Here is a 23,174-nt window from a genome sequence, read left to right on the forward strand (position 1 = left end):
AACAGAACTCCCATAGCACAAGAAATAAAAGCAAAAATCAATAACTGGGATAGATTCAAACTAAAAAGCTTTCTCTCAGCAAAGGAAACTATCAGCAATGTGAAGAAAGAGCCTACAGAGTTGGAGAAAATCTTTGCCAATCATACTTCAGATAGAGCAGTAATCTCCAGAATCTATAAAGAACTCAAAAAACTCTACACCAAGAATGCAAATAATCCAATTGACAAATGGGCTAAGGAAATGAACAGACACTTCACAGAAGAAGATCTACAAGCAATCAACAAACATATGGAAAAATGTTCAACATCTCTAGTAATAAGAGAAATGCAAATCAAAACCACCCTAAGATTCCATCTCACCCCAATTAGAATGTTGATTATCAAGAATACAAGCAACAACAGGTGTTGGCGAGGATGTGGGGAGAAAGGTACACTCTTACATTGCTGGTGGGGCGGCAAATTAGTGCAGCCACTCTGGAAAGCAGTGTGGAGACTCCTTAGAAAACTTGGAATGGAACCACCATTTGACCCAGCTATCCCACTCCTTGCCCTATACCCAAAGGTGTTAAAATCAGCATATTACAGAGATACAGCCACATCAATGTTCATAGCTGCTCAGTTCACAATAGCCAGATTGTGGAACCAACCTAGATGTCCTTCAATTGATGAATGGATAAAGAAAATGTGGTATATATATACAATGGAATATTACTCAGCCATAAAGAATGATAAAATTATGGCATTTGGAGGCAAATGGATGAAACTGGAGAATATCATGCTAAGTGAGATAAGCCAATCTCAAAAAACCAATGGACGAATGATATCGCTAATACGTGGGTGATGACACATAATGGGGGGTAGGAGGCGTTAGTGTTAGGGTTAGAGTTAGGGTTAGGGAGGGGGGCAAGAATGGAGGAAGGAAGGACTGTATAGAGGGAAAAGAGGGGTGGGAGGGGTGGGGGGAAGGGGAAAAAATAACAGAATGAATGAAACAACATTACCCTATGTAAATTTATGATTACACAAATGGTATGCCTTTACGTCATGTACAAACAGAGAAACAACATGTATCCCATTTGTTTACAATAATAAAAAAAGAAAAGAAAAGAAAAAAAAAGTTGGTTTATTTCTTAAGCTAGTGGTAGATATGCTGGTATTCATTTTATTATTATTCTTGTTACATGCAATCATTATTTATAAAATATTTTGTACAACATTCTTATGAGCAATTTAATAAAAAATAACACACATATCATTTATTTTATCTATTAAAATAGAAAATAGGGCTGGGGATATAGCACTAGTAAAGCACTGGACTAGCATGTGTGAGGACCTGGATTCTATGCCCAGCACTGCAAAAAAAAAAAAAAAAAAAAAAGGAAAAATATCAAAATGTACATTTTTTGACCTGTTACTTTTACTTACCCTAAAGAAAAATATGGATAAGTAAAGAGACTCATCAATAAGTACATTCATGACAGCAAAATATTTAATATTTAGGACTGCGGATATAACTCAACACTACACTCTTGCTCAGTATGTGTCAGACCCTGAGTTTGAGCCCTTGCACCACAAATAAAAAATAAATAAGAAAATTAGAAACAAACTAAAGTCAATGTTCCACAGTAGGAGTTTTTAAAATGGCACACACACACACAAGGCAATACCATGCAGAAATCTTAAAATAATTTTGAAAAAAAATATTAAAGATATGGAAATGTTGTTAACATGCTAATACATATTTTGTAAAAGTGTACAGTATAATACACAGACAAGACATTCTAGGCCAAGGGACTGATCTATGTACACAGAGGTGCAAGACTCTATGGTGTGTTTGTGTTGGGAAATATAATGTGGATGAAGTTTAATGTCAGGGATAATAAAGAGGGTTGCACTGGCAAAAATCACTTCAGGTCAGATTGAAAAGGGCTTTGAATGCCATGCTCAGAGGTTAAATTTTAGCCACAGGCACTCCCCCAGTGCATGTAGGTAAGAGAGTCACATGAACAGATTTACATTTAAGAGTAATTCTGGCAAAACAGAGGATGAATTTGAGGAAGAGAACAGAAAGAGAGAGACCAATTGGGAAGGCTGCTCTTCTCTTATATGGGTGAATAATATCAAGGATTTGTTTAAGGTGGGGTAAGCAGTTGAACCCAGAACCTCACACGTGCTAAGCATGTGCTCTACCACGGAGCTATATTCACCTACCTCAATATGAAAAATTAAAAGGTCCTAGGCAATTCTAATATGCAGCCAGAGTTGAAAACCATGGGAACAATTTAAAAAATGAAGATTCTAAGTAAAAGAGTTCTAAACATGGCTAACATATATAGCCACGCACTATGGTGCACACCTGTAATCCCAGCAGCTTGGGAGGCTGAGGCAGGAGGATCACAAGTTCAAAGCCAGCCTCAGCAATTTAATAAGGCCCTAAACAACTTAGTGAGACCCTGCCTCAAAATAAAACATAAAAAGGGCTGGGCATTGGCTCAGTGGCTAAGTGCCTCTGGGTTCAATCCCTGGTGCTCCTCCAACAAAATAAAAATAAATAAATTAATTAATTTTTTAAATGGGGCAGTACTGATAAAAAATTTTAAAAAATCCATAATCCTGCTCTAAACTAATCCAAAATCCTGCCCTGATCTAGACAGAAAAGAGCAATAAGTTACCAATAAATTAAAGTCAGATAGATATATATTTTGAATCTAGATTTTTGTCACTTAGCAATTGGACAAGCAACTTCACTGTTTTAGGCCATGAATTCCTTGTCAGTACAATGCTAATAACAGGAGCTATAACACAGGATTGCCGCACTCCCATCACAAGGATTGTTTTGAGAGTTACACTTTAAAATGGATAAAGAAACTCTGGTATATATACACAATGGAATACTATTCAGTCATAAAGAAGAATAATTTTATGGCATTTGCAAATAAATGGATGGAATTGGAAAAATATCATGCTAAGTGAAATAAGCCAAGCTCAAAAAACCAAAGGCTGAATGTTTTCCCTGATAAGTAGAGAATGATATATAATGGGGGTGGGGGATGGGGAGTGAGAGAAGAATGGGGGAACTTTAGATTATGTAGAAGGAAATGAGAGGGAGTGGGGTATGAAAAATGGTGGAATGAGACAGACATCATTACCCTATGTACATGTATGATTACACGAATGGTATGAATCTACATTGTGTACAAACATAGAAACGAAATGATGTACTCCAATTGTGTACAATGAATCAAAATGAAGTCTATAAAAAATTAAAGGATAAATTTTAAAAATGTATCTAAAGTTGTTAGCATAGAGACTGAATTTCTAGCCAGGCACAGTGGCCCGGGAGGCTGAGGCAGGAGGATCACAAGATCAAAGTCAATCTCAGCAAAAGCGAGGTGCTAAGCAACTCCATGAGACCCTGTCTCTAAATAAAATACAAAATAGGGCTGGGGATGTGGCTCAGTGGTTGAGTGCCCCTGATTACAATCCCCAGTACACCCTCCCCCGCAAAAGAAACTGAATTTCTATGGATAGGTCTTAGTTCCTGTGCTCCAGGAGCTAACAAATTAGGGATACAGGCCATGAAAAAGTGTAACATAAAGCAGTGTTGTATGTTATAAATAACAATTTTAATAGTTAATGTATCAATTAGGAAACTAAATTTTAAATACAGAATGTTCATTCCTGATCAGAAAATCCAAAATTGGGAATGCTTCCAAAGCTGAAATGTTTTGAGTACTAACATAACATCCCAAGTGGAAAATTCCATACCATAAAACTTTGTTTTACGCACGAAATTATTCAGGCTGTGTGTATAGAGCATATATGAAACAGCTTGATTTTGTATATAGACTTGTGTTCTATCTTAGTGTATATATGCAAATATTCCAAGATCTGAAAAACCAAAATCTAAAACAATTTCTGGTTCTAAGCATTTAAGTTGACTAAGGGATACTCAACCTATGATTTAAAAAAAAAAAAAAAAAAAAAACACCTCTAGCTATCTTAAGCAAAAAATATATCTACCGAAGGGACTTAAGTGACTCAGAGATTCTGTAGGAGCCTGGGGATAGGTTTGGAAAGCAAGCAGAAATCTGAGGAAGAGCCAGAGTACCAAAGAGCAGGAGGCACGACCTATCTTTTAGCAATAATCTGAAAGAAAAATGCAGGGCTAGGGGAGTAGCTCAGTGGTAAAGCACTTGCCTGGTATGTACAAAGACCTGAATTTGATCCCTAGCAACGCGCGCGCGCGCGCGCGCGCGCGCACACACACACACACACACACACACACACACACACAATAATGAAAGAATATTGCTACCTGAGTGTACCAAGCAGGAATGAATTCTAGCCACATGGCTGGGAACACCTTCTCCCAACAAGATTTCCACAATGGAAAGACCCTACTACCCTATCTCCCATTTGGAAGTGCCTTTGGATGCAGAACAAATAAAAAGTCCATATAGCTGGTAGTGAACTCTAGCAAAGCAGACTCTGTACTGCATTGAAGGCAGGTATTGAAGACTTTAGGTGGTGTGTCTCATTGATCTTTACAATCATCACATGAGGAAAATAATCTCATTACATCTGTTTTATAGATAAGGAAACCAAATCTCAGGTTAATTCTCCTAAGTTTCACAAAACCAATAAGTAGTAAAAATAGACATTCAAATCCAGAAAGTTTATTTCAGAGGCTTAAGTACATAGCTATTAATTCCTCCAAGAGGAGGAAAGATGCCATCACATCTGGCTAGGAGAGCAAGGAAATGCTTTTTTGAACTGGATAGATTGAGTATCCCTTGAAAAATGGACAGATCTTTAAAAAAATACTTTCACACAAAGTAATGCATGTTGTAAGAAAAACTAGAAAGTACAGTTAAAGTAGAAAGTAGAAAACAAAATTTCCACATTTCTGCAATCCGGGAATAACCAAAAGTAATATTTTGGTGATTAGAATTCTTCATTAAACACATTTAATATAAAAATAGATGCATTTTTTTGTCTTACAAAAATCACATATTAACTTTTCTACACAACACTATATTTTGAATATCTTTTCTGACCAAAAAGAATGACTCTGCAACGTGGTTCCCAAATTTTATGGTCTGAGGATCACTTTATACTCAGAGATCTCATGTATATGTGGCTATATCTGTCAATGTTTGCTATATTAGAAATTCAATCAAAAATTTAAGTATGTAACAATTCTTTAAAAATAATAAGTCCAATATATGTTAACATAGGCAGCATTTTAAATGATAATTAACTTAATTCCAAAACAAAATTATCTGAAAGTGTGGCAATCTTTTACATACTTGCAAATTTTTTAAATGTCTGGCTTAATAGTAGATGGGTTAACTTACCTGCTTGTATATTAATCTATTTTGATGTATCATTTTAGTTTAAGTATGTAGAGAAAATGTGACCTTGAACAGATCCCCTTGGTGAAAATATTTTTAAATTGTTCATTTTATAAACCATTTAAAACAACACAGATGAAGCTAAAGCAACGCTGACCACTTTTCTTCTACAATCCTTGTGTTGTCTTGGCCTTCAGATTTTTATTAGTTTACTTCCTCCCTTTTAAAACTTCTTCCTTCATATTTACATGCACATATGTGTAAATGCATAGTTTGTGGCAATTTGTTTTTTCTCACTTATCTTGATCTTTTCACATAAATCTACCTTTTTTTTAACATTTGGAAATAACTTAAGACAGACCACTTAAAATTAGAATGTACAAATAGTCCAAAGATATTCTTTTGAGAATTTTGACTCCCCCTTTCCTTTCAATAATCTTGAAAAGTAAAGTTCTTATATAAATCTTCAAACTTTTGATCAAATAAATCTTACAATTGTTCTATGAAAACAACTTTCAATTTTAGTTCTTCCCTCCATATTTAGAATAATTATCTTCCAAGATTCACAACTTTTCCCAGTACCTCCAAGAATAATTCCTGATACGAATTTTTTAGGCTGGAATCTTATTTCCCTTTTAATTCCCTCATCGCGGCAAAGTAACTTTCAGAAAGGAATTCTTTGAATTAAAGAGTCGTCGCATACTCCTATTAGACTCTTACTCAAGCTCCTCTAGAATCACATAAACTTATCTCCAATAATGCCAACAGTTCCTACATTCCGCATCAGAGCGGCAGAGACCTATCATCAGCATGCTTTGGATTCGCCCTCTCTCTCGACCTTGTTCTTTTCAAGAGCTGCGTGGTATTCCATAACGCAGGTAACATAGTTTAGTTTATCTTCCCTCTGCAGAAGACTGTTGCCAATTTTTTATTATTTCACCTCCCCACCGAAAAGCTGGGACTCATTGTACACACGTACAAGTGCCCGAGGCTACAGGTGGAAGAGCTGTGAGTGCTTTCTTTCATTCTGTATCCTCTGGAGAAGCACTGCAGGTATGTCAGGAGACAAAACACCCCCAGGTCAACAACCCGGCCAGCCAGGACAGGGTCTCAGACAGCTTTCTCCTTTCAAAATGGACGCTGAATTTGTTTTCTTTCTAGTAGACACAAGAAATCCTAGCACCAAAGACAGATACACACTCAGTCACCGGCACTACGACTAAATTAAGGGGAAAAGCCCCCGTCAGTTCCTTCAGTTGGTGACGCCTGCTTCCGGGAAGCGGACCGGAAGCCGCTCCTCTATTCTGCGTCAAACCCGACTTCAGGGGCCGTCGTAAAAGTGTCGCTCCTCGTCACTCCGACCGGCCACAGGTTTCCGCTTGCCTCCGGCCGGGGGTCGAGAACTGCGGGCGTTAGTTTCCCTTAAGATGGCGGACGAAGAGGCCGAGGGTGCGGAGAGGATGGAAGTCAGCACCGAGTTGCCCCAGACCCCTCAGCGAGTGGCATCTGTAAGTCCCTGTGGGCAAGTTTCTTTTGTCCTCCCCCCAGTGCCTCCCTATCACGTTCAGGAGGATGCGGGGCTTCACCCCTTATGGCGGCTCTGGGGAGGGGGAAGTCATATGGATTGATCTGGAAGGAAGCCACCGAATAAAAAGTTAGTCGTCACCCACATTCCTGCCAGCCAAGTCTACGAAATGTAATGACTGTCATTTCTTAGTCTTCATGAGCTCCAGCATGCATGTCTCAGTCCTGAAGTAGAAGGAACTGGGGATGTTATTAGGTGGTTTGATGTGGGAGCTGAGGCGAGGTTGGAGAAAGCCATTTTCTGATAGACGCAGTGCTAACCCCTCTTGATGGTAGGAACCCAGGACGCAGCACCTGGTGTTGTATCGCATAGCAGGCTGGGTGGGATCTGGTAGTGGCAGGGAATGTTGCTGCTGTCAAGTCATATCCAGATGTGGGGTGTAGGAATTGTAGTCTTTCATTATAACATTTTGAGATTACGAGGCCCAATCCTCAATGGAGAAACCCATCATCTGTCGCTGCTTTTAAGAGGTGAAGCAAGGACTCCCCTAGACATTCTAAGTCAGCGCAATACCATTAATTAATATCAGAATCTGTACTTTGCTCTTGTATTTTGAGAGAATGGGAAGGCAGAATTAGTGAGCAAATTTGAGTCAGTAGTCTGACCATAGGGAGAAAGCTAACTGAGGAGGATAAGAAGTGGGGGGCAATGTTAGGGAATGTTCTGGATGTTTCCCTCCCTCCCCAGGCGTTTAGTGGAGAGTTATATAGGAAACATTCCAATATCTATCATGGCATGATGTTTTATCAGTTTTTCAGCTGCATGTAGAAAAATGTGTGACAAATGTCTCTTAATGAAGTTTCTTTGGTTTGCAGTTTTAATAAGATACATTCTTGAAGTATTTTAACTCTGTAGACATTGAGTGCTTTTTTATGAGACAACAGAGTGAACTGTGGAAATGAGTCAACAACAAATTGGAGAGACCAGCTGGGAGATAGAATAGGGATGAAATTGGAATAAGGGTTTGCATTAGCTCAGTGTTTCCTATTTTCCTCTACTTCAAATAGCACTCCATACTCACTTCGCTACTTGTAGTGTAGGATGAAAATCTATTTAAGATGATAGGGAGAGAGAAAATGTGAAAAATTTAGAAGCAGCTGAAACTTTTGGGGGTTTGGGGGTGCTGGGGCTCAAACCCAAGGTGTTGGACATGCTCAGCAAGGACTGTACCACTGAGCTATATCCCCAGCCCTGAAACATTCCTTCTTAGTGATAAGCCAAGGTACTCTGGAGGCTGAGGCAAGAGGATTGCTTGAGCCCAGGAGTTACAACATGTAAGACCCTGGCTCAAAAATAAAAAGGTAGTTTGTGCTTTTACTTGTTGAAAGGAGTAAATAAACTATGTTGTGGTCAGAAGAGTTGTTGTAGTTTCATATTACTAAAGATGCCTAATATTTATTTAAAGCTTTGATATATTCCTTACAGTTGGCACAATAAAACCTCATCAATCTGGACTCTACTAATTTGGAATTGGAGACAGTGGTACAGGAATTGAGTTACAATTTATGTAGCAAACTCTTTTAAAAAAATAACAGATTTCTTTGGGTTTTGCAAAGTAGTAGGTGGTTAGTATAATACAGCCTCATAGACTAGTGTCACAGAAAATATACTATTTCAAGATAGGATGATATAACTGGATAGAAACATGACTTAAGCCTTGTAACCACTCTTTTTAGCTTGAATCTATCTGCTTGACCCCAGAGTAGACTTGACAACTTTCTTTTCTTTTCAAAGCTATTTTATTTTCAACTTTATTCTACTGATGGAGTAAGATACTTGCTTCCTTGTTTACTACTGTCTTGCTGTTAAGCAAAACAAGGTCAGTTTTAGATATTTTAAAAATAATTTGTATTTTAAATCACCACTGGAGGCAGGAGAAAAAAATAATAATAAAAAGGAGTCAATTACAGAGGTTTAGGAAATCTTACTAATTCCATTAATCATATCCCTGTTTATGATTTCTGATTTCCTTAAACTTCTTTTAGACCTTGGGACCTTTTTTTTTCTTTTTAAATCAGACTCTACTAGTGATATTCCTAACATCACCTAATATGAAATTAGAATGAAATAATAGGTATGAGTTATTAGTAAAGTCACATTATAAAAGCCATTGCTTAAGAGTCAGAAGGGCAAGGCCAGGGATGTAGCCTCATGGTAGAACACTTGCCTAGCATTCATGAGACTTTGATAGTTCAATTCCTAGCACCACCACCACCACCAAAAAAAAAAAAAAAAGAGAAAAGAAAAAAAAGAAAAAAAAATCACAAGAGGAACTGACTCTGTAGGTCTGCAGTGAGTAATGAGGTTTAAGAATCTACATTTTTCCAGAAGCATGCCCTGAAATCCTGGTCTGTGGGCCACACTTTGAATAACACTTAGCTAGACATTTGAAGTTATCAGTATAGAATTGACAGTTGAGGCTGTAGAAATGGATAAGATCTTTGAGGAAAAGTGTGTGTGTATGTGTGTGTATGCTTTTGTGTGTAAGGACTTGGAAATGAAACAACCTAGGAACTCAGAGTAATATTCAGTGTCAACTAGCTCAAAACTGAGCTAGTTTTGAGGAAAGGGTGGTTTATTGGGTCTGGGTTGAGTGCTGAGAAAAATTGGAAATCCAGAGGGCATTTGGGGCACTCTGCTAGAACTTTTGCCTTCTGTCTTGGATTGGATTTTCTTCTTTATCTGACATGGTGTTAACCTCTTTTCTTTTGCTTGTCTATATACTCTGTCTAGGTGATTTCATCCAGTTCTATGGCATTAAATGTCATCAGTATGTGTTCAGTCTCTAAGTCATCTCACGTCTGAGCTCCAGATTCATAAATTCAGCTGCCACTTGGCATCTCCACTTGGATATCTGATAGGTGTTTCAAACAGGGGATCAATTCAGAAGTCACTGCAGTTACCCAAACCGTATTTAATGATAGCTTGCACTAGACAGATTATCCCTGGAGATGGAGTGAAGTAGATGAATTTGAGAGAGAGTTTGGAAGTATAGTAGAAGCAAAAAGACTTTCTGATGGATTAGGAAAATGGAAGAAATAAATGACATCTGGATCCCTAGGTTTTGACTTTAGCACTTATGACAATGGTTGTGTCATATTCTGAGAGGAAGGACCAGGTTCTAGAAGAAAGGGGGAAGACAGATCAAGTTTTCTTACCATGCTGGGGATATAGCTCAGTTGGTAGATTGCTTGCTTAGCATGCACAAGGCCCTGGGTTCAATCCCCAGCACCACCAAAAATAAATAAATAAATAAAGTTTTCTTATCCCTGTCTCAGTAGATGACACCTCCACAATAGCTTTTGAACACAAACATCATTCTGTCTGCATTTCTGCAATCAAGGCACTTTCTGTTGCTTGGACAATGTAATGGCCTCTTAACTGATTTCTTTGCTTCTGTTTTTGCCATCTTCTAGTCCATTCTTCACAGAACAACTAGTGTAATCTTTATAATTACAGTCTTGCTGAGCACAGTGGCACATGTTCTGTAATTCCAGTGACTTGGGAGGCTGAGACAGGAGGATTCCAAATTTGAGGCCTGCTCAGCAACTTAGCAAGACCCTCAACAATTTAGTGAGATCCTGTTTCAAAATAAAAAATAAGAAGGATTATGTATATAGCTCAGTGATAAAGCAGCCGTGGATTCAATCCCTGGTGCAGTAATAATAATAATAATAATAATAATAATGTCTCCTGCCTGAATCCTTCAGTGGCTTCCTTTTGCTACATTGTCCTGCCCCCCACCCTTTTTTTGGTACTGGAAATTGAACCTGGTGCACTCTACCACAGAGCTACATTTCCCAGTCCCTCCCTTTTTAAAAAAGTTTTGAGACAGGGTCTCCATAAATTGCCTAGTAGGACTCCAAATTTATGATCCTTCTGCTTCAGCTTCCCTAATCATTGTCATTACAGGCATACATCATCACACCTGGCTGTGTTGTGTCTAAAATAAGCCCAGGCTCTATCTTGCTTCAAGGCCTGCACCTATGCTTGCTGTTGCGTTTTCCTAGAGTGCTTTTTTTTTCTTTTTCTCTATGTATACTCTAATAGGTGGACTTCTCTTATTCTCTGTCAAAGAACCCCATTTATTTCTTCCTTTGTGCTTGTTACAATTTGTAATTACTGTATTGTCTTTATTTACTTATTGAAATGCCTCTCTCTCTCTCACCAGAATGTAAGTTATATGAAGGTAAGGATTATGTCTGACCCTTCACTGTGCTCAGTGATAAAGTGATATTGTATCCTGATATGTGCTTGATATAGCAGACACTCACTTACTTTTTTGTTTATTTTTGTTTATTGGTATTGTTTATTGACACTCACATACTTTTTTGTTTATTGAACCCTGCCCTTGTTACTGCAAAACATTTGCTTTACCACTGAACTACCACTCCCCACCCCAGCCCTTACTCTTAAATGAATCAGTAACTAAGGATCAGTATCAGTGATTTTATGTTAGAAAGATTGGTACTAGCGTGGAGATTGGAGGTTGTGGATGGAAGAAGGAGGAGGAAATGAAGGCACATATTAGAGTAGCATCCAACCTTGGAATCCAGGCAAACAGGGACGTATAAAAAGTCAAAACAGGAATTCTGAGGATATCATGGGATTTGAGATATTAAAAGTCATGTCGTTGATATAATTGAAATGACTGAATGTTCTGGCTAGAAAGGGAAATTTAGATTTTGAGAACATGGGAGAATATCATGCTTTTGTGATGGTAGAGCTGGGTTACATGCACTTGTTATATGTTCTTATAGCACCTATTTCATACTTCCATTGTATGACGCATGCTTCAGACTATATTCTGGATTGCCTGTTTATTCTGTTCTTTTTAGACAGAGCATGAACTGTTTCTTGTTCATAGCTACTATCTACACTATCTAACACATTGCTTTGAAATCTTTATTGAACGCATGAATGAATAAATGAATAGATACTAACTGAGGTATAGTGGAGGTAGAAGTTATAGGAGTTGAGGAGAAAAGTAACATTATGGAACATAATTTATATACAAATAATATGCCCACGTTAAGCATGTTCTGGATAAATTTTGACAAATGTGAATATCTGTGTGACTACCACCAAATCAGGATATGTAATATTTCTATTACTCCCCCAAATTGTCTTATCCCCAAGTGTGGAGATTTTTTTTTTGAAGTTTAATATTGTTGTGTTTGTGTGATAATCATGCACATCAGGGAAAATATATCCACAATCCACATCATGTATAGAAGATATTTAAACAAAAACCAGTCTTTTAATAGTTGACTTTAAAATGTTGATGTATTGAAAGGGTGAGAAGTTACATGGCATATTCATTGGAGGTAACTTTCCTTAGAAATTTGGGTCTATACCATTTTAGGCTACAGCACAACCTTTTTTTAGTAAGGATTTACTTCCAGTAGGAAAACTAGATGGAAACCTGGGTCTCTTGAATCCTAACTGAAGTGCTTTGTCACCAGGTCTTATCAAGGCCTAATGCCTGTTGTTTTTTCATCATCTCATGATTTCTATTGTGGGTACTTAGGGAAATTCAGATATTCAGCCATATTCTATATAGTTAGATATGAAGTTAAGTTCTAAAACCTCAGATCAAAGTGACAGGTTCAGTCCCACTACCTGGCTAGGGAAAGAACAGTAACTTAGTGTAGATGAACTAGAGCTAGAAACTGACTTCTTATGTTTAATTACAGATATTTTCTGGCAAATAAAAATGTTCTTATCCTGAGTACTGCCTAAAGAATCTAGCTAGATAGATATGTGTATGAGTCAATGATACAGTATGAACCAGTGAGGTATCTTGCCCATCCTTTTTTTTTTTTTTTTTTTTTTTACCTTGATACTGGGGATTGATCCCAGGGTGCTTAACCACTAAGCCACAACTCCAACCCTTTTTTTTTTTTTTTTTTTTTTTTTTTTTTTTTTTTTGCGGTGCTGGGGATTGAACTCAGGGCCTTAGTGCTTGTGAGGCGAGCACTCTACCAACTGAGCTATCTCCCCAGCCCCAAAGTAAAGGGTGAGAGGATGGAGGGTTGGGAGGCTCTCCTTCTGGCTGGTTTGCTCATTCTTGATTTCCATAACCTAACCGTGCTGGAGTCTCGAACCATGGTCTCCAGCATGGGAGGCAGCCTCTCTAGGGGATGGGCTATTTCACCAGCACCAGCCCTTTTTATATTTATTTTTATTTTTATTTTTTGAGACAGGGTCTCACTAAGTCGCTTATTAGGGGCTCATTAAGTTGCTAAAGCTGACTTTGAACTTGGTGATCCTTCTCCCTCAGCCTCCCAAGTCCCTAGGGTTACAGGTGTACACCACTGAGCCTGAATTTGCCCATCCTTTATTTATGTACTGACTTTGAAGTCTGCCTCAGATTTCCCTTGCCATCACTTTATCCATTTCTCTAAAGGTGTTAGTCATATAATGTTCTAGGAAATGATTTTCCTTAAGCTTTTAGCCCATTGCCTCCTTAAAATTTAAGACAAAATACTAAGACCTTAGTCCCACTGCCTTACAATGAATTCTTGTGTATTCTTTCATGGTATTCTGAATTAACATCTCTACAATTGAAGAAACAATAGTCATTTGATGAGTTTGGTTTTTAAAGCATTTGATATACCTTTTTTTAATGTTTTATTGCTCTGATAAGCTGAGTGCTTATGAAAATATGCTTTACTAAATAAACTTTACTGAAAGACTCCAAGTGATTGTGGTTCCCTAAGTACCCACTTGCTACCCAGGAGTGACATAGGCCCTGACCAGAATGGAGTTTACATTTATTCTTTTGAATATAATTCTTCTATTTGTTTATTTAATACTGTTCTTCAGAACAAAATCTATTTGACTTATTTGGAGGAGTGGGACAATAACCCTTTAATGTATCTTTTATGGGCTAACTTTTAAAATGCCATTCAACTTTGATATTTATAAGTAAGCTAGAAATGACTTTAGTCATGGGAAGGAAAATCTATTTATCCATTAATTGCTTTTATGTACACATGCTCTACCTTGCATTCTTATCTAAGAAAGGATTTTAGTTGCTTTGCAAGTATAGTTTTTTTAGGAAAGTAGATTTCATTCATCCAGAGACCTTAAGGAAAACCTAGAAAATTGAGGTGTGATGTGTAGTCAGAGATGAAAAAGGAAGAGAATAGCTTACTAGAGACAGGATATTTTTAAAAACCAAATTTAGTACAGCTTAAACAGGGAAGAAAAGAGAGAGACCTTGTATGTCATACACCTCAATATTTGACCCTGGCTTATATTATCAATACCTTAAATACTTAAATAAACTTAAATAGACTTATTGCTATTATATTTAAAGACAGCACAAGGTTGCAGGAATAACAAAACATTATAAAATGAAAAAAATCTTCTTAGGCTGAGTATTGCATCAAAACTAGCAAGGTAAAACTTATTTGGGATGAAAATAAATTCCTTTTTTTTGGTGTGTGTTGCTGGGGATTGAACCCAGGGCCTTGTGCTTGTGAGGCAAGCACTCTACCAACTGAGCTATATCCCCGGCAATAAATTCTTAACAATTAGGTTCATTTGTGTATAGGGCTGTGTTATTGATCTAAGGCTTTTAGTTGTCTGCATACTCACTAGTCATAAGTGTGATGTGGTTGCTAGGTTAGTGCCCAGGACTAATAAATAGTCCCATTTCTCTGTACAGAAGCATACTGTGCATATTCCATAAGAGTGTAATCAACAGGAGAACAGTTTGGATACCATATCACTAAAGATGGCCAAATTTCATTTCTAGGAATGGACTAATTTCTTTGTTTCTTCATTCCAGTTTAATCCTGAAGTGTAGAGATTAATGAGACATAAGAGTTACCTTTGTTATTGGAAAGGCTGTCAGATGAAAGAGCAGAGTGAATTGTATTGAATTATTTCAGGAAGGTAGATTTTGGGTTAGTTATAAAAATGGAAGTTGGTTGAGAATTGTTCAGATAGGTTCAGGTAGCTATCAGATATATTATTGATTGAGTTTCCCATGGAGTAAGCGGTTGAACTAGCATTTGTTGTTGTGTTTGTTTCTAAACTTGAAGCTTGTTAAATAGCATTTCAGGAAAATTTTGTGTAACCAAAGATTTCTTGGTGCATAGAGATACTCTAATTACCAATCCAATACTGCCTATGAAAAATTCTACAACCTCCAGATTTTGTTACCATTTTAAAAAAGAATTTAAAAATGACTGGGCCTCCAAAGGCTCTATAGATGTCTAGCAGTTGTTTTAAAAAAGAATACATAGTGGTTTGGTGAAAAAGAAAAAATACTTTTATTCTTAAATTCCCTTTTTTAAAAAATATTTTTCAGGGGCTGGGGAGATAGCTCAGTCGGTAAAATGCTTGCCTTGTAAGCACAAGGCCCTGGGTTGGATCCCCAGCACCCAAAAAAAAAAAAAAAAAAATTCAGTTGTAGATGGACACAATAGCTATATTTTATTTATTTATTTTTATGTGGTGCTGAGAATTGAACCCAGTGTCTCACACATACTAGGTAAGCGCTCTACCACTGAGCCACAACCCTGAATTTATTTTCGGTCTGGGGATATAGCTCAGTTGGTAGAGTGCTTGCCTCACAAGCCCAACCCTCCTTAAATTCCTTTTTAAGAATGATGTTCCCAAACAGGCATCTATGTCCCTGGGTTGTCAAGATATCTTTTTGTCTCCATGGGAATGAGGAAAATGTTTGGATATTTGGGAATTAAAATGTTGTGAGAACTTGTTTTTACAGGACAGTCAACTGGGAATGCCTTCCCTTAATTTCAGATGTTAGGGGGAAAATTTTTTTTTCTGGATATTAAAGTTAAAACTTCTTAATTTTATATCTCTTGCAAATGGAGGAAAACACTAAAACAACCAAAAAACAACAACAAAAATCAAGCCTATGCTAATCACCAATAATAATTCCTGAATAATTGCTGTATTTGTTCACCTAGTAAAAAACATACTATTTTTTTTTTTCTTGTTTGTTTTGTTTTCTAACCTGGGGAAGAAGAGACAGAAAATTTATTTGAAAAATTCTTTTCCATCGTTGTGACAGTAATGAAAAGTTTTGTTATATGAAAGAGTATAACTGGACAATATCTTCCCTAAGAATTTAATAAATAAAGTTACAGAAGGCTTAATGTCAAAATTTGCTTTGTTCTGTCTAGCAGATAATATGTGCTATTTAGTGATTACTGTAAATTTTTGTGGCATACTTGTGCTATAAGCCTGTGGGAATACAGGGATTTGAAAGATGAAGTTCTTCTCAGGAAACTTCCAATTTAGTGGAAGAGGCTAGATTTACACATTTAAAAGTAACACCAATGATACCAAGCAGAAGTTTGAATACAGAATAAATACCTCCTTCAGTAAATGCTGTATTAGCATTAACAGGGGAGATAAATTTTTTTGGATTTATCAGCAAAGGGTTTGTTAAGGTGGCCCTTGAGCTGGGGCTTGAAGAAAAGATAAGGAAGTGGGTGGAGGCTGGAGGGGGAGGAATAGAGCACTGGAGAGGGAACTTAAGGCATCTGCAGACATTTTGCCCAAATCAACCAACAACATAGATATTTTAAAATATTGATTCTTCATGCTAAGGCATTTAATGACAGCTACAATTTGGGAATATTTAGTAGTGTTAAAGAACATTAGGCCATTGTTAGCTAAGAAGCTTCATTTGGAGGAAAAGATTAAAAATAAGGCAAAGCTTTGTTGTTTTGTTTTACTGTTAATGTGAACTTGAACAAATCAATAAGAGTAAACTTAAAATACCTGTGTTTTTGTATTTGTAGGGTGAGCACTGAATTCTAGGAATTAGGATACCTAGTTTTTTCCCTCAGTGTTGGATATCAAACCCAGGGCCTTATTCATGCCAGGCAAGCACTCTACCACTAAGCTACATCCCTAGTAGAAATCTGTAGGAATTTTGAAAATGTTTTGTCTTTTTAAAATGTTTATAAAATTAAGATTATATTATGTAAAACTTGCTTTTTCCACTTAACAGTACTTCATGGGATTCTGACTATATAGAAAGGCATTTATTGATAGGCACTTAGGTAGACTTCATCTTTTCATTTATAATTGATGTTGTGGCAAACATCCTGGTATGTAGTGTGTATGTGCATGTGCGTGTGTGTGTATGTGTCTTTGCACACTTGGGCAAGTATAGCTAAATGATAGATTCTACAATTTCTTAAACTATACTCCTGTTATTGTATATTCAGGTTATTAGTGTTTTACTGTTATGAATAAATTTGTACCTGAAATGTGTAGGATTGAAAAAACTTTAAAATGATTTCTGTAAATGATGCACACACACACATATATATACACACACACACATATATATGTATTTACATATATATATATATAAAATGTGTGTGTATGCATGTAAATATGTATATAAATTGAAAATAGTAAAAAGGGTATTCAGTGAAAACTCAGTCCTTCCTAGGGTTTTTTCTTACTGTTAAATTATTTTGAAACTTTCCAGAGATTTTTTTTTTGTTCTCATATAAACCTATACAGATACGTCTTCTCCTACTCTCCCACTTCTCCCTTTTCTTCCTTCTCTTTTGTCTCTTAACTCCTCCCCTTCCTTCCTATTTCCCTCTATAAATGGTAGTGTACCATACTCAGTGTTCTGTTGCATTTTATTTTAAAGTATAATTTGAAGAATGTTATATATCAGAACATTTCTGTACTCTCTCCCTTATTAGAATGGCTGCATTGAATTTATGTTGAATGATTTATTCAACTGTTATTTTGGGACATTTAGTTGGTTTCCAGTCTTTTACTATTATAAATAATACTACTAATAAAAATACTTGTGTATACTTTCTGTACATGTTTGGGTTCATTCAATGAATAAATTCTAGAAATGGGAATGCCTGAGTCAGGATATATAAATTAAAATTTCTTTTAGATATTGATGGGCCTTTATTTTATTCATTTATTTATATGTGGTGCTGAGAATTGTACCCAGTGCCGCACACATTCAAGCACTGAGCCACAACCCCAACCCTAAATTAAAATTTTGAATAACTATCTGCATATTGCCCTTTATAGAGAATGGGCTAATTTAACTCTTACAGTAATACCTAACTTAAACAAATTTTCCACTAAGTTTTATTGAGTGGAGTTTATTTGTGAATGGAATATTAAGCTTTATAAAAGCAAATTCAGATGGCTTTGTATATAATAAAATAACTTGCATTTTCCTTAGTTATCTATTGTGAAACCTAGTATAAAATACTAATTGTAATTACATTGTTAACTTACAAAACTGCTTGGATTAATTGACTTTTGTAAATTTATCATAGCTTTAAAAGTTCCTTTTCTTTACCCTAAAAATTATGTTTTTGTTTTGTGCATTGAATCCAGGGTCTTATCTGTGCCAGGCAAATGCTCTACCACTAAGCCACATTCCCAGCCCTAAAAATTATATGTATATTTGTTTTTGGTATCAGGGACTGAACCCAGGGAAACTTTAACCACTGAGCCACATCCCTGGCCCTTTGTATTTTTCTATTTTGAGATAGCCTCTCACTAAGTTGCTGAGGCTAACCTTGAACTTGCTATTCTCTTGCCTCAGCCTCCTGAGTCAGTAGGATTACAGGCATGTGCAACCACACTGACCTGAAAATTATATTTTTAACATGTCAAGGAGGCTTCTGCTAGGAAGTAGTGAACAAATACATATTTACCTTGTCAAAGCTCTTGTGTGATTTTATAAACATTTTTCAGTCTTTGTTTTTATAGACTGAGACGTTTTAATTTTCCATCGGTGTTACTTTTTCTGGGGTTCCCTCCTGGTAACTTTTTGCCTGGATAACTCTTCCCAATGGCTCTGACCAGACAGCATCTGATGTTTCACGTTTGAATCAGGGATGTTCTAGTGTCAGAAGGGCCAGGGTTACATAGACAACTTGTGGGTGGGTACCCTATTTTAAGTTGGGTTAGTGTATAATAAATATGCTTCTAACTTGCTGTTTATTTCTGTGTCATTTCATAGGTGTAGCTATATGGACTAAAGAAGAAGAGGCATGTTTATTTTAACATATATCACTTCCCAAATTTATCTTCACTATTGTGTTAAATGAAAAATTTGAAAAAATGCATAATGGGTACCAGATTTGAATATTAGTCACTCATGTTCTATTTTGAAGACTAGAGGTTTTAATTTTGAATAATTCCAGTTTATTAGTTATATTTTCACAGTTAGTGCTCTTTATATATATGTTTAGTTGTTGATGGATCTTCATTTTATTCACTTATTTATATGTGGTGCTGGGAGTTGAACCCAGTGCCTCACACATGCTAGGCAAGCACTCTACCACTGAGCCACCAACCTAGCCCCTTGTAGAGTTTTCTTCAAAAAAAGTTGTAGTTTTAAATCTCTTTTATAACTAAGCCTGTGACCCATTTTGAATTAATTTTTGTGAATGGCATGTAGTATGGTTTAAAAAATAATTTTTTTTTTATGCCTGGGATTGATTGAACCCAGGAGTGCTTAACTGCTAAGCCACATCTCCAGCCTGTTTTATTTTATTTTATTTTTTTTATTTTGAGACAGTGTCTTGCTAAGTTGTTCAGGGCCTTGCTAAGTTGCTGAGACTGGCTTTGAATTTGTGATCCTCCTGCCTTAGCCTCCTGAGCTGCTGGGATTATAGGCATGCACCACCATGCCCTACAAAGTTTGTTTATTTTTTTTTTTTCATAAGGGTATCTTATTGCTCCTGCACTATTTTTTAAAGTGACTATCTTTTCTCCTTTGAATTGTGTTGATTCCTTTTTAAATCAGTTGACAATATGTGTGTTGATTGGTTTTGTACAGTATTCTATTCTGTTATTATTTATGTCTATTAAGGCCACACAGAATAGCTGTACAGTAAGTCTTAAATCAGTCCTACAGTAAGTCTTAAAATCAGTCCCCTAGGCCACTGTGCTTTGGCTTTGGTGCAGGTAATAGCTGCCACCATCAAAACAACTTTGGGGTGAGCATCCCCAGGTAGCAAGTGGAAGCTGTTCCCAAAGGTATCTAGTCCTTGCTGAACACATTTTGTTCTCCACACATCCAGTGTGAGGTACCTCCAGCTATAAAGTGGGAACTATGAGAAGTTGGATTGGCACTACTGCAGGGACCCCTTGTAGGGGAAGAAGTATGTGCAGAAGGCTGGTCACCACCGCTGTCTGAAGGGTTTTGACAAGTTCTGTGCCAACACCCGTGTGGAATGTAGCTAGTGCATTGGTGCTGACTCCAAGGAGATGCACTACAAGAATTGCTACTGGCATGACACCTGCTTTCAGTGTGCCAAGTGCCTTCACCCCTTGGCCAATGAGACCTTCATGTCCAAGGAGAACAAGATCCTGTGCAACAGTGTGCCACTTGGGAGGATTCCCCCTATTGCAAAGGGTGCTTTAAGGCCATTGTGGCAGCAGACCAGAATGTGGAGTACAAGGGTACCGTCTGGTGTAAGACTGCTTCACCTGCAGCAGCTGCAAGCAAGTCATTGGAACTGGAAGCTTCTTCCCTAAAGTGGAAGACTTCTACTTCGTGACTTGCCATAAGTCCAAGTTGCCAAGCACTGCATCAAGTGCAAGAAGGATTTGGTAGTCTTCAGTGTGGTGGCCTGTAAAGGACAATCCTGGTACAAGTTCTGCTTCTGCCTCAAAGTATGCTCTGTGAATCTAGCCAACAAGTGCTTTGTTTTTCATGAGGAGCAAGTGTATTGTCCTGACAGTGTCAAAAAGTTATAAATCAATAGAATCCCCTGTCCTGTAAAATGAAATTTGCATCATGTTCTTTGTGTCCTTGCCTCTCTGCCCAACACCATCTGTAGGGGATGAGTGGTCTTTTAACTCTTCAAAGTTGCTCATTCTGTCTTTTCTCCCATTTTACAGTATTAGTCACATAAGGGCACACAGTGATCATATTAGGATTTAGCAAAAAGCAACCTTGCAGCAAAAGCTCATTTCTCTATGGCTACAATGAAAAAACATAAACTTAGATAGATTGACTTTTCTGTATGTTTATCAGCTAACCATTTAGTTCCTTCATGATGTAAGCAAGAAGCATAAGTGATAAAGCCCCCATTGAGAATACCTTTCATGGTTCAGCTCAGACCCATCATGTAGTGACATAACATGCTAGAGTTGCAGCATCTGCTCCAACTCACTGCTCACCCTCTTCTGTGAGCAGAAAAAGAACTTGCTGGAATGCATGGTTTAACTTTCTCATCAAAATTCTGACTTTCCTTCCGATCTTTTGTGCTTTCACATGACTAACACAAATTTCCAAAAAATTGACATTTGAACTTAATGGTAATTCTCCTTTCCACGTACTAACATTTGATTTCCTGGTGTGGCATGTTTTCTGAGTGTTCCTACTTTAAAACATGGAACATACAGGTGATTTGGAAAGTGTAAACAGACCTGAGAAAACGAGCCTGTTTCAGAGCAACAGTGTCTCAGTTAATACTTAGGGAAGCTTAACAAAACTAAACCTGCTGTCCCTTTTTGTATTTTTTAATTAATGACATTTTTGTTTTAATTAATAGTAAAATAGTTTATGGGTTTGGAAACTTGCATGACAATATTTGAGCCCCCTCACACGTACCTGCAGTTTTGAGATTCATCCTACAGAAGTGACTATAAAACTGTAGAGGGATAGCTGAGCAGGTACTGGGGCTTTCATCCATGTGGTCATGACATTTCAAAACCATGATGAATTGAATCCCTTATAACATAGTAGTTGTCTGCTCTTTGTCCATGTGTTCAAGAGGACTGCAAAGTCCCTGCTCTGTGATTCCTATAACTTTTCCTTAAGAGTTTAGTTGGATCTCTGGAGGACCACTGTCCTCACTGGTGGAACCAGATTTCTACCTCCTGCTTCCTTGGAATGCAGGACACCCACTTACTGTATTCGTCATTATTATGTTTCATAGTATAATGAGACAATATCAAAAGTAAACATGGAATGACAATACATATTAACATTCTCATAGAAGTGGTTAAAGAAGCAAGCCAGTGTCATATTCTCAACCAACATTTCAGTGTATCCTTGCAGAAATAAAGTAGCATAGAAAGCAAGAAAAAAGGGGCTGGGGAGATAGCTCAGTCGGTAGAGTGCTTGCCTTATAATTATGCACGAGGCCCTGGGTTCGATCCCCAGCACCCAAAAAAAAAAAAAAAAAGCAAGAAAAAAAATCAGTCCTACCTTTCCATATTCATCTTAGTAGCAGCTTATCAGTTTCTACAAAAAACTTGTTGGGATTATATGGAATTTATTTATCCATTTGCGAAGGGTGGACATTTTAACAATATTCAATCTTACAACCAGTGAACATGGTATGTCTCTTCATTTATTTAGATCTTTTAGAAATTTCTCTCCGTGTTTTGTAGTTTTTAATGTAGAGCTCTTCTTTCGTTCAATTTATCTTTTGTTAAATTTATGCTTGAATGTTTTAGATAGTAATTTTGTTTTGTATTGTTTTGTTTACCAGCACTGAGAAATAAACCCAGGGAGACTGTACCCTGAGCTACATATATCCCTTTTTATTGTTTTGAGATAGGATCTTACTAAGTTGTCGAAGCTGACCTCAGACTTGTGATCCTTTTGCCTCCACCTCCTGAATCACTGGGATTACAGGCATTCTCCACCATGCCTGGCATGTTTTATATTTTTTGAGACTATGATAAGTGCTTTTAAATTTTTTTTTTACTTTCCAGTTGTTTTTTGCTAGTATATATAGAAATATGGTTGATTTTTGTATATTGACCTTATATGCCATAATTTTGCTGCATTTACTTAGTTTGTGTGTTTGAGTCCTTGGGAAGTTTTCTATAATCATGTCTTCTATAACAAAAGACAATTATTAAAGACAGTTATTACTTCTTCCCTTCTAATGGTTATGCCTTTTTTTCCCTTGGTCAGGTACAATATTGACCTCTAGTACAATATTGAATTGGAGAGGAGAGAACAGATAGATATCTTGCCTTGTTCCTGATCTTTGGGGAAAAACATTAAGTTATAATGTGCAAATATTTTCTCTCTGTTTGTGGTTATCCTTTACCTGTTTTTCATCTGTGTTCTTTTTTATGCGCTTTTAAAATTTACATAAACTACATTTTTTTGTTGTTTTATAATTTGAGTTTAAAAAAATTTTTTTTAGTTGTAAATGGACACAATATCTTTGTTTATTCATTTATTTTCATGTGATGCTGAGGATCGAACCT

At 36.9% G+C, this 23,174-nt stretch overlaps 1 protein-coding gene and 1 pseudogene across 1 annotated transcript in view; both read left to right on the top strand.

Moving 5' to 3' along the window:
* The first annotated feature begins 6,679 nt into the window (after positions 1-6,679).
* Positions 6,680-23,174, top strand: part of Ubr1 (ubiquitin protein ligase E3 component n-recognin 1) — a 178,747-nt gene continuing 162,252 nt past the window's right edge. The window contains 1 exon segment of the mRNA XM_047538461.1: positions 6,680-6,864. Coding sequence (XP_047394417.1) covers positions 6,784-6,864 — 81 coding nt within the window. The 5' untranslated portion in view covers positions 6,680-6,783.
* On the top strand, positions 6,929-20,625 carry LOC124973648 (four and a half LIM domains protein 1-like; annotated as a pseudogene).

The sequence above is a fragment of the Sciurus carolinensis genome, chromosome 2 (assembly GCF_902686445.1).
Source record: "Sciurus carolinensis chromosome 2, mSciCar1.2, whole genome shotgun sequence".
In the NCBI taxonomy this organism is placed as follows: domain Eukaryota; kingdom Metazoa; phylum Chordata; class Mammalia; order Rodentia; family Sciuridae; genus Sciurus; species Sciurus carolinensis.